The following is a 13,077-nucleotide window of genomic DNA, read 5'->3' on the forward strand; positions in this document are numbered from 1 at the left end:
CAGCTAGAAACTAATCTCCTTTCTTCAAGTAGGAGCCAAAGCATAATGAATAAGTTGAAAAATAGCCCAGCCAACACACACACAAACACACACACACACACACCCTCAACTCCGGTACCTGGATTAAACCAAAGGGGAAAACCGCCCACCATCATCATATTTTAAGTCAGGTCACAGTGACTCCAGCGTGTCCCCAAAAGCTAACAATTGCATGTTCCCATCCAGTGAGGATAGTTGATTCAGCCATCTCTGGCCGTGCCAGCCCATCAGTCACCGGGCAGCACCACCTGGCAGCTGCCGGTTAACAAGCGTGGCCCAGTGCTGGGTCTTGGAGGAGAGCCCATGGAGGTAGAGCCTCCCCAGTCTGGAGTGGGCTTTTGAAATTGGGTGCACATCCTCTGGGCATCCACCACGGAGCCCACAGAAAGTCCCAAGTGGCACTGCCGTTTGTCTCAGCCACCTGAATAAGGAAGCAACTTGTCCGAATATAGCCAGGAGGCTCGGGCCGGAGAGCACAGGGCTCCGCCAAGAGGTGGGGGGAGCAGGTGGAATGGATACATCACTCATCAAGTGCTGTCCAGAGTAGGAGAGACACCCCACTTGACCTCTGTGGCTGGTGTCCTCAGAGACCAGCAGGACTCATGAGCCCTGGGCGCTCCCCATCTCTCTCACCCAATGTGATGACTTGGTTCCTGGAGCTAAAAGGGGCGGCATGGACACAGCCCGAAGTGCAGGCCGCCTGTCACCACACAGAAGCAGCCCTCGGGGCCTTGAGAGCCCACAGCTTGAGCTGAACCCTCCCGGCTGTGTTGACCCTGACCTTGGCTTTGCTCCTTCAGGATATCTTCAATGCTGTCATCAAGCAGAACCCCTTCCTGGTGTACCAGCTGCCCTGTTTCTGGAACGTGCAGTTGTCCGACCACACCCGCTCTGAACAGTGCTACAGGGACGTGTCTGATCTGAAGGTAAGAGCAGGCGGGTTGCGATGTCAGCAGAGATGCAGGGAGCCAGGCCTGGGGGCCACGGGGGAGAGAGAGAGGGAGACTGGGTGCCCAGGAGATGAAAGATCATGCTCTCCTCCTCCTCTTTGCCCCTCATTTGGGCTTTCTGGGGAGCATAAGTGGCCCCGGCAAAGGAAGCAGATTCAAGAGAGCTGGCTGGCTGGTGTGGCTATTCTATGTGACACCTGCCACCAACTCTTCCCGCACGTCGTCAGCTCCCCAGAAAGCGCTCATCGGACATGGACAGAAACATTTATCGGGAGGCCCCGCTCGGTGCCAGGTGCTATCGCCGCGGAGGCGGAGAACAGAGTCCACCACATCTGAGGCATGCCCGGCTAAGGGGAAGCGAGAAGCTGGGGTGGACGTGAGTGGGAGAGCCTGTGGCAGCTGCTGTGATCGATGGGGGAGGGAGGCACAAGCATAAATGTCTCGTTCGACCTCGGGGAGAAGGGACGGTGACAGGAGAGCCATCATCACCGGCCTCTGGGTCGCAAACATAATTCTTAAGTTCTAGCTGATGAAGAAGACAGGATCTATCAGTTATCTAGCGCCACAAATAACCCTACTGAGCAAATGCCTCCGATGGTGATCTAATCAATAACCATTTAGCTGATGAGGCTGGTGGGTCTGTGACCATCACTGCCTTGCCCATAGTCTGGCCAACTCGGCTTTCCTCCTAGGCCCCACAGGCCAGCCGGCATGTGCCCACTGTGAGACAAACTACCATGGAAAGCCTATTGCCTAAGAAGAGCACTTGAGACATCGCTGGGCCTGTCCTACCGGACACAAGTGATCACAAGGCTGAGGCCAGAGTTAAGGGGTATGTTAGAATACACCACGTACAGTGGACGGGGGTCCAAGCAGGAGCCTCAGGTTCGAGTCCAAGCCAATGCACTTGGGGCCTGCCAGTGGCACCTGGCATATGGCCACAGTGCTGTATTGCGTTCATTAGGCCTCCCAGGCTGAGGTGGTCCAAGAAGAAAGGCCAGGGGGTGCCCTCCAAGCCAGTGAAAACACTGGTCTTCACCATGGTTCTGTCTGCAGCTGTTGTGGGGACGATGCGGGACCAGGCGGCGGTTCACTGCACTGGCATGAGGTCACCATGGGCCTCAACTCAATGGGAGCCATTAGTGTGAAATGATAGGATGAAGATTTGAAGGCAGGTCCAGTTGACCCTTGGATAGCATCTAAGGGGAAGGACTGTAGATTGCACCCACAGTTTATTTCATGAGAAATCTGTGTTCATTGCCCCGAGGAAACTGTGGTAACAACAGCACCCCTCTTTTTAAGGAAGGTAAAAAGAGCCCGGCCCTTGATATTCTAAATTCTGATTGGCCTCTGATGCATGTGCAGGTGTGTGTGTGTGTGTGTGTGTGTGTGTGTGTGTGTGTGTGTGACATCTTGTTTCTAATCGTGACGCACAAGGAGGTTTATACTCTGCTTCAAGCCACGCTGAGCCATGTGTTTCCTGAGCCAACCACATGGGGCCACACCCACTGGACCCCATGCTTATTGTGCTTTCCCATCAAGTGGCTGCCTCATACATCACTTCAGCGATTTCCTGAACCTGCACTGTTTTCCAAGAAGCCTCGTTGGCCTAGTCGGTTATGCATTGGGCTGCTACCCACACGGTTAACAGTTCGAAGCCACCCTCCACTCCTCAAGAGAAAGATCGGCTGTCTATTTCCATAACCGGTTGTAGTCCACAGGGAAAGTCCTCTGAGAGGAGGAATCACGTTGATGGTAGTGAGTGCGTGGAGAGTCGTTTCACAGCCTGTCACAACTGTCTGTTATAATGGAATGAAGACATTCTCCATCAAGCCTCCATGTTTGGGGGTTACTTTCCCAAGAGAAAGATAACAAGAGTCAGAAAGGAAAACCCTTTACCCCTCCACCCCCAACGTTAAGGTTCTTTGCAAAATGTTAGAAAGTGTTTCTACAAGACATCACTTGTGATTTCATTTGATGTTCATGAAGTCCCTTCTACGTGCCAGGCCCTTGTGGCTAGGTGCCATCCGGTTGACTCCAGCTCGTAGCAAGTCAACAGAAAGAAACCCCGCCCAGTCCTGCGCCATCTTCCCCGGTAGTGCTGTGTGTGAGCCCATTGCTGCAGCCACCGTGACAGTCCATCTCCGTGAGGGTCGTCATCTGGTTTGCTGCCCTCTGCTTTATACCAAACACGATGCGTGGTGTACATTCCACGTTCCAATTATGACTGGGTGTTTGTAGCTGATTCTTCTCATTCTGAGTCAGGCCTCATCAGCACATGGAAGTCTCAAAAGCTTTGCTCCATCCACATCATTATGGTGGACCACTTTGAGAAGATAATTATTACATATCAGAGGAAAACAGATGAGACAAATCGTTATATTTCTAGGAAGAGAGTTAACTAGAAGTTAAAAGAGAAGGTAAATCAATATAACTCTGTAATGAACACATAAACATTATAGATATATAAAATTTCTTTTTAATGTTTTGCAAGTATAGTTGATGCCAGAAGCTACAAATGATACTGAAGTGTGAGTCTGAGAAGAAAAGTAAAAAGTAGCTGGGTCGGCCATTTCCCAAGAGAGCCATTGATCATTTCCAGTGGCCTAGAATCTTGTTTCAAAGTAGGTATATTCCAGAAAGAGTCTTGGTAGTGCAGAGGGGCTAAGCACTTGACTGAAAACCATAAAGTCGGTAGTTCAGTCCCACCAGTTGTTCCGTGGAGAAAAATGTAGGAGTCTGTTTCTGCAAAGATTAGAGTCTCAGAAAGCTTTTGGGGGGGGGGGCAGTTCTGCTCCAGGTCTGCAGCAGGTGTGCAGAACCTCTGGTCTGCAGGCTGTGTAAGGGCCCAAGAAATCATTGATCCCAGGCAATATCACACTCCACACCAAGACAAGCAATTCCAGCTATACCTTTAGGGGTGAATTGATAAAGTATTTGACCAGTATTCCCCTCACATGATAAGCTGGATATGTAAAGCAACATTTTAAGGATAAGCAAATAAAAGACTTAAAAAACAATACATGACTACCCAATCCATGATGGGTGGAATAGAGAGACGGATAAGAAAAATGTAAAAATGAACATCCGAAATAACAGAATCACCCAAATAAGAATAAAAATAAACAGAAGAAAGTGTGAACAAACTGGAAAAAATAGGAAGCAAAAAGCCAAACTAATAGACACAAACCTCAGTCTATGAATCATCAAATGTGTGGAAACACATATTTGGGTAAAGTGATGACAGCAAAATTGTCGGATTGAAATGTAAATGTATGAAACTATATGCTGTTTACAGAGACATACCTAATACATAACTATCCAACAAGATTAACAATAACTTTATGGAAGGAAAAGGGGAATTACAAGGCAAATAGCGCCCCAAAATCTTGGGTAGCTACACCGAAATCAGAGAAAGTAGATATTAAGACTGAAACTATTCATAGGGATAGAGGTAGTGACAACTTAAAAACAAAGTCGAGCTCACCAGGAAGGTGCAGTAATCCTTGACCCATATTCATGGCAGTTGTGTGCTTCCCAGTCAGTTTCACCCTTTGCCCTTGAGCAGCCCTTGAAGGACCTGCCCCGTAGGGTTTCCCCGGCTGCAGTCTCTCAGAGAGCAGATTCAGACTGCCGGGTCTTTTCCCACAAAGGAGCTGCCGGGTTCAAATCACAGCCTTCTGTTGAGCAGCCACGTGCTTAACCATTGTCCCACCAGCCCCCCTTAGACCTCAGAGAGTAGCCACGAGATGTAGAGCCAAAGCTCAGTAGAACTCCATAGAGAAGTTGTCAAGGCTCCTACCAAACACGCATCCGGCAATAGTCCTACAAGCCTGTGTGGTGGTGTGGGTCAAGCATCCACTGCTCACCGAAAGGTGGGCAGTTCAAATCCACCAACTCATCTACGGGAGAACAATGAGGCCATCTGCTTATGCAAAGGTTTCCAGCTTTGGAAACCCCATGGAGCAGTATGACGCTGTCTTGCATCCTCTCTCAAGGATGGACTAAAGGGCTGTGGATTTCCATTTTTTAGGAGCCACGTATTAGTCTGGTGGGTAGATCATCAGGCATACTTCTGTACATTTCAAAGGATCATATTATGCCATAATTCTCTGAATACACTAAATCAGGAGGCGTGTTTTAATCTCTTGGATTAAAGCTAAGAGTCTGCATTACTCATGGTTCTAGACAGAAATCATAAGTGAAACAAAGATGACTTAAAACAATGGAAATAAAATCAATCTAGAATCTAGATAAATCCAGTTTATCTTCCAGCTGCTAAAATAATTAAATCAGCCGATAAACCATCAGATCACAGTGTTGATAGAGATAGGATCCGGCAAGAGTTTTACTAAAGGCTAATGTCCAGTTTTGCACAGACCTTTCCAGAGAGTAGGAAGAGAGGAACATTTTTCAAACCCCTCAATGAAGCCAGAATATCTTTGATACAAAAAAAAGAAGAAGAATGCAAGGAAGGAAAATTACAGGCCAGTTTCATGAATATTGATGTAGAAATCTTAAGCAAAATATTAGCAAACCAAATCCAGCCATGTCTAAAACAGACAATGCTTCACACTCGAGTTGGGTTTATTCCAGGAAAGACAAGGGTGACTTAACATTGAGAAATCCACAAGTGTCGTTCAGTATAGTCATAGTTTAAAGGAGAGTCATAACTTGATCATCTACGTAGATACAGAAAAGTTAACTTGATAAAACTCAATACCCTTTTGTCACCACAATTCCCATCAATAGTATTTACTAATGACCGACTATAAATTTCTGGTGAGCATTTGCTCAGGGTTAATTAATTAATCTGAATGAATTGACAGGAAGCCAAAAAAAACCCCCACATACTTATGGAAATTTCATATTTAAAGAGGAGATCTTGTTGATCATTGGAGAATTCCATAAATGGAAATTTAGGAGACACTTGATTATCTGTGTAGGAGAAACATTCAAATGGATCCCTTCCTCACACTGAACACAACTTTTATTCCCAAGGGATTAAAGACTTAAAAATGAAAAGCCAATGTAAACTTTTGTTTTAGAAAATAGGAAAATACTCAATAAAACCAAAATAGACCAAATTATATATGTATATAATTTTGAGTTTTATATAATAACATATATGTAATCTATGTAATATCTGAGGACCTAAGAGTAGGACAGAATTAATCAGGCAAGACATCGGAATCACAAATGAAAGTGCCGATAAATCCAACCTTATTAAAATTATCAATAAGATACCACAAAAATAAAACTGTTTCCAGACCCTTTGGGATCCCTGGCGAACCTGCTGGGTAAGTGTTGAATTCTAACCGCAAGATCTGTGCTTCAAATGCAGCGGCCACTCAAAGGGCCCATCTTTCTCCAGTCTGACTGCGCCATAACTATATCTGAAAACACCCATTTCAAATTCAAGCCGCATTCCGAGGATCCAGGAGAGACTTGGATTTTGGAGGGATGGTATTCAACCCAAAACAGAGGGGTTGGAAAAAGATAGAAGTAGATCACTTCATGTATGTAGTACCTTATCATTTCCTCAAAACGAAACCTATTAGGTGGATTCTAATTCCTAGTGAGTGACGCTACAGGGCAGACAGACCACCCATAGCGTTTCCAAGTCTCCTCTTTATGGAAGTGGACGGCCCACAGAGCAGCCCCACCGCTTAGAACCAGAGCCTGTTAGTTAGCCTGTGGGAGCTGACCCCTCGCCTCTCTGAGCTCGTTTATCCTTGTGAGAGTCAGTTGCGCTAAGGATTTTTACTAATAGAATACACGCTGAATCATGCTGACACTGTGAAACCTAACACCAAACTCCCTGTCATCAAGTTGATTCCAACTCATAGTGATCCTACATAACAGAGTAGAACTTCCCCTGTGGGTTTCTAAGACCAACGTTTTATGGGAATCAAAAGTCTCCTCTTTCTCACGTGGATCAGAAAGTGGTTTTGAACTGCTGACCTTGTGGTTAGCAACCCAACGTGTAATGCACTATGCTACCAAAGCTCCTATAAATGCTCTGTGAGAGACATTATGTCCCCCTGGACTTATTACCAGAATCAGGTTCTTGTCTTTAGCTGAGAGAATTACTCTGTTGAGACTTAAGGCAACACTGGGCAGATTTTAATTAGAGGTGGATCCAGAAGGGACCCACTGCCTGGACACTTAGTAGATCCAGAAAGATGCCCACCACCCCCCCACCACACACACACACCTCCCCCCCCCCCAACATGGGCACAGACACAAACACAAACATGGCTTGGGCTTTCTAAAGTTCCTGCTGTGTGAATTAGGCTGGGTTGACTAGAGAAACCAGTACAGTGCACTCATATATATGACAACGAGCTTTAGATCAAGAATTATATATCAAGAAAGCATCCCAGCCACGTCCATCAGTAGGATAGGTCTCTCTTCAGACTCACACAGCCACATGCAACGGTGCAGAATGCAGGAGGCTCACAGGCCTGAGGATGCAGAGTCACATCGATCCAGGGTGGGGGGAAACATGGCAGGACTCCGGCAGCTCTCCTGGTCAGTGGCAGAGAGGGAAGAGGGCTTCCAGGGTCCTTCCTTCTCCTTATGAGAAGGTCACCTCTACCCCCCAGTAGGCGCCTTCAGGCTGTGACCTGATTGACAGGTTGGATTCCACCCCTTCACTCTCCTACGTTTTCAAGTTGATATTAAATCATCTACCACACTGGGCATGAGAGATTTTAGCGAGTGCAGTTTATAATGTTTGTATGATAGCCAGGGAGACCTTGAAGGCTTTCAGGATGGCATTGGTCATGAGGGATTCTGGGAAATGTAGTCACAAGAATGGATTTTGTCTGTGGGTTCCTCTGTGAGCTGGGACCTCTGTAAAACGGTTAAAAGTTTCATTGAAAGTGGTCTCTGGCTTTGTAAGATGTTCCCTCTCTGAACTCTAGTACCACTACTTAGGGAATTACTTTTGCCTCAGTCTATGGTCATATAGATGAATCACTTGACATGCCCTTGTGCCCCCGCCCTGCCTCAAATTGTGGAAATAGGATAAGTGAGATGAGACTTGAGAAAGTCCGTTAACATCTAGCAAATGTATTTTTTTCTGTGGGAAACATTTGGAAACAGGTGATAACCCATGAAGGTTTCGCCCTCCCCCCCCCCCACCCGCCCCAAGGGCTGCACGTGATTGTGGCTTGAGGCTCCTCCTCAGTGCTGCCTTCTCTCACCTTCCAGCTCCCTTGGCAGGTAGCTACTCTCTAACCATGCTGACTCCTGTTTGCTCCCGAGGAAGGTCTTGCTATTCTTCCTATTCCCAGACCACAGTGTCCAAGAGCAAACCTGGGTCTGTGAAATTTAGTCTGTTGAAGGAGCATTTGTTGTCTTCAGGCTCTCTCCATGTTGCCTCTCTGGGATCTAATAGCCAGTGCAGTGGCTAAGGAAGTCAGCAGGTTGTAATGCCAGTGAGAAACGCTCAACACAGCTATTTATCAGGATGTGTTACAAGGTTTGTGCAGAACTGCCAATAAATGTCCAAATGGGCATACCACTCTGCTAGAAGCCTCAACCTGAAGGCTTTCAGATCAAGCACCATGGGTCAGCAAACCCAGCTCTCTGAATTAAGTGTTCAAGGACACCTCACTCCACTAAGCCTCAGCTGGAAGGCACTCAGCTCCACTTGCATGGGTTGACAAGCCCAGCTTCCCCAATTAAGTGCCCAGAGGCACTCTACTCTGCGAGCCAGCCTCCTGCACAAAAGCCCTCAGGTTTACTTGCTCCGTGGGTTAGGAAATTCATCACTCTGTTCCATGCTCTGGCTCCTGCTTCTGCTGCTGCACCTCTGATGTCACAGCTGTCTGTCTTCTGGATCCAGGAGCCTCCCTGTACAGGGATACCTAGAGCTCAGAGGACACACTCCACTTCTGGCACACTTGCTGGTAATGACAGTTGTTCTTCTGATTCTCAGAAGGCTCAGTTTATACACCGCAAGATGTCAATCCCAATGAAGCACATTAGCAGTGACTCACAGCTGAAAGCTATCAGTATCTTGCCGACCCTCTTATCAGACCCATGCAGGGAAAGGTTGTTTGGTGAGAGTTAGAGACTTTGGCTTGAAGAGCCACCTTAAATGATCCACTGCCCCTGCAGAGCAAAACAGCCCAGGCCTGGGCGGTACCTGGTTTGGGTTTCACCACAGCCCTGCTGTGAAAGGAGCTTAAATACAGAGGATCTAGCAAGTTCGAAGAAAGTTCTGATTGGGTGACCGATGAAAACGATGCTTTTAACAGACATAAGACCACAGTAAGCGCCCCTCAGACATTTGAGTCATTTAGTAGCTTGTCGTGTGAGGATCTCCAGGGCCAGCCTGAACGAATGCTTTTCCTGGGAGCCTGCAACATATGAGAGGCAGGGGGAGGAAGGAAGGAGGGTGCCTGTAGGCTTCCTGAGTCTCACTAGCTGGCCTTTGACATTCACCTCAGAATTAGCAACAAACGGGGCAAAAATGGAGTCCGGCCTCTCCTGGTTCTTTTGAGCTCCCTCCAAGAGTAAGCTGCCTAAGGAATTGCTGGTCACAGTGCCCCCATTGCTGGGAGGTGCCACCAACTAAATTTGGCAGCTCGCTGACAAAATCACCTGGGTACAAAAGGGTGCTGCTTGCAAGCCAGCTTAGAAGGCGCAGTAATTTGCAGAAAGATCATCAGTTTCCATCAAAACGCAGTATCATCCCCGAAAATAAGTTACTCTCTTGAAAATTACGTCATCACCAAAACCTCAACGGCCAAATGACACCAGGAACCAGGACACATATTTACAGGCTGAAGTCTCTGTGCCAACACCAGAAGAGACCGGAGTTTAAACAGTCACCCCTCCGTGTTGCCCCCTCCTTTCGCACGCTCTTAACACTGTGATCTGGCACCAAGGAATGTCGCTGCAGGGACAAACGGTTATACATCACCCTGGCAGATGTTCCCAAGTACACTAGGGGCAGCACTGGCATCCCAAGACACAAGAGAAGCAAAAACCTAAGTATGCCAGTCACTCCTCTGCGGTCACAGAATGGTTTTAACCCTTGCCTCCCCAGGGCTCTTGTGTTGGCCTTCCCAAAAACCAAACTCACTGCTCTTGAGTCAATGCTGACTCATAGTGATCCCCTGTGGGTTCCCAAGGTGGTAACTGTTGACCAGAGTAGAAAGCCCAGTCTTTCCCGGAGTTGCTGCTGGTGGTTTTGAACTGCCGACCATGCGGATTGCAGCCCAGTGCATAACCACTGCACCACTTGATTCAGTGAAATGCCAGAATGACAGTCCTCTGGGTCTTATTGACTCTGCAAAGGCATTTGGCTTTGGGGATCACAAATTCAGATCCCATTCCAAAGAATTCCAGAACACTTCATTACCCATGATGATGGACTCTTGGTGGAGCGCAGCAAATTCAAGTTAGCACTGCAAACACGGAGAATTCCAGAATGCTGAATTTTGCCCCTGTGGAACCTATACATGGACCAAGAAGCAGACATGCAGATGGCACAAGGGTGCCATTTACGGGGTGGCTTAAAGTCTGCCAGGTGTGCACCAGGGTCACAATCCTTTCACTGTGCCGCCCATGCTAAATCAGTGGTCACGCTGAGCAGATCATCTGAGAAGACAATCTGAGGAAGGGTTATCAATAATCTGCAAAGCGGAGAGGACTTGAAGCCCTTACTGATGAAGATCAAAGACTGCCTTCCATCAAGAAGAAATTCTCATCGCTGAACCAGTAAGCAACATTGCGACAAAAGATCGACGCTGTCAAGGATGTCATTTTACCTGGATCCGCAGGCAACGCCCACGGAACCTAGTGGTCAGGAAATCAAGCAACCCATCTTGCATTGGGCAGATCCGCTGCACAGAAGTCTGTAAACGATTAAAAGGTGAAGAGATCACTTTGAAGACTGAGATGCACTTGATCCACCTCATGACCTTTGCAGTTGCGAGATGATCCAGGACAAGGGAAGAAGAATCAATGCCTTTCCATTGTGGTGTTATCAGAGTCATCAATATGCCTTGAGCTGCCAGAAGAGCAAACAAATATGGGTTGGAAGAAATATCGTCAAAATGCTCCTTAGACTTGAGGATGGCAAGACTCAGTCACCTATACTTTGGACACATTATCAAGAGAGAAGGGCATCATGCTTGGTCAGCAACAAAGAAGACTCAAGTAGATGGATGGACAGAGTGGCTACCACAGTGATCTTAAGCGTAGCAAGAATGATGAGGATGGTGCAGGCTCCATTCCATTGTATATAGCCCCGCTGTGACTTACAAGGGACTTGAGAGGACCTGGCACCACCAGCACCACCTAATCCTGCAGCCAATTTTCTTAGGGACTTGTCTTTTTTTTAAAAAAAATCATTCTACTAGGGACTCGTAAAGCTCTTATCACAATCCATACATACATCCATTGTGTCAAGCACATTTGTACATTTGTTGTCATCATCATTTAAAAAATATTTTCTTTCTACTTGAGCCCTTGGTCTCAGCTCCTCCTTTCCCCCCTCCCTGCCGCACCTTCCCTCCCTCACGAACTCTTGATAATTTATAAATTATTATTATTTTTTCATGGCTTACACTGACAGATGTCTCCCTTCACCCACTTTTCTGCTGTCCATCCCCCAAAGAGAGGGTTAAATGTAGATCATTGGGATCAGTTCCCCCTTTCTCCCCTCACCTTCCCCTTCCCCTCCAGGTATCGTTACTCTCATTATTGGTCCTGAGGGGTTTATCTGCCCTGGATTCCCTGTGTTTCCAACTCTGATCTGTGCCCATGTACATGCTCTGGTCTAGCGGCTTTGTTAGACAGAATTGGGATCATGGTAGTGGGGGGAGAGTGGGGGAGGAAGCATTAAAGAACTAGAGGAGAGTTGTATGTTTAATTGATGCTATACTGCACCCTGACTGGGCCATCTCTTCCTGTGACCCTTCTGGAAGGGGATGTCCAATTGCCTACAGATGGGCTTTGGGTCCCCACTCCGCACTCCCCTCATTCACATTGATAGGATTTTTTGTCCTGGTCTTTGATGACTGATACCTGATCTATGGACACCTTGTGATCACACAGGTTGGTGTGATTCTTCCATGTGGCCTTTGTTGCTTCTCAGCTACTTGTTTATCTGTAAGCCTTTAAGACCCTGGATGCTATCTTTTGATTAACCAGCCACCATCAGCATTCTTCGCCACATTTGCTTATGCACCCATTTTATCTTCAGTGATTGTGTCAGGAAGGTGAGCATCACGGAATGCCAGGTTAATAGAACAAAGTGTTCTTGCATTGAGGGAGTACTTGTGTAGACACCTAATGTCCATCTGCTACCTTGGTACTTAACATATCAATCTATGTACATAGATCAATTTCACTGTCATTATATATAAATGCATTTACATATGTACATGCCTGTATTTAGGCCTCTACAAATGTCCTTTGCCTCCTAGTCCTTTCCTCTGTTTCCCTTTACTTTCCTCTTGTCTAGCCTTCATTTTGGTTTCAGTAATTCCTGTCAGTTACATTTGCCCTTGATCAAGCCCTACCAGGCATCCTACACCCTCCTTGCCATCAATTGTAGATCACTTGTTGTTCCCTTGTCCCTGGGTTTGTTAACACCCACTTCCTTTCCCCACCTCCACTTTCCCAAGAGGGATTTGTCTTTATGGGGTTCTTCTGAAGAATTTAGCTTGCTTCTTCTTGAACTTAGGTGTCATCAATTCAAATAGTTCATTGTATTTCTAGTCACATTAGAAATACAATGTGCTAGATACAATAGATGTATGGATTGTTATAAGAGATGTAAGACCCCCAATAAAATGATTTATTTTTTAAAGAAAGAAAGAAATACAAGTAGCATGCAAACACAATTGGTAACAAACAAAACCTGCTCTGCTGGGAAGCAGAGAGTTAGCTTCTAAGCATCAACGTGCTCCCTGAAGCTATTAGAGAGTAGGTTCCTAGCCCCGAGCATCCAACCTGCCCTGGATGTCAATGCAGAATCTTGTCCTGAGGAGAGGTTATTAAGAGAACTTTGCATGGGCAGAAATAGGAGTCTCGGGAAAGTTCACAGTTAACACACTTGGCT

At 46.7% G+C, this 13,077-nt stretch overlaps 1 protein-coding gene across 2 annotated transcripts in view; it reads left to right on the forward strand.

Annotated features, from left to right (window-relative positions):
• LARGE1 (LARGE xylosyl- and glucuronyltransferase 1) overlaps positions 1–13,077 on the forward strand; it is a 646,479-nt gene that overhangs the window by 543,116 nt on the left and 90,286 nt on the right. For both annotated transcript variants that reach the window (XM_075551019.1, XM_075551018.1), the window contains one exon: positions 840–965. In XM_075551019.1, the coding sequence (XP_075407134.1) occupies positions 840–965 (126 nt within the window). The remainder of the gene's footprint in view (positions 1–839; positions 966–13,077) is intronic.

The sequence above is a fragment of the Tenrec ecaudatus genome, chromosome 6 (genome assembly GCF_050624435.1).
Source record: "Tenrec ecaudatus isolate mTenEca1 chromosome 6, mTenEca1.hap1, whole genome shotgun sequence".
In the NCBI taxonomy this organism is placed as follows: domain Eukaryota; kingdom Metazoa; phylum Chordata; class Mammalia; order Afrosoricida; family Tenrecidae; genus Tenrec; species Tenrec ecaudatus.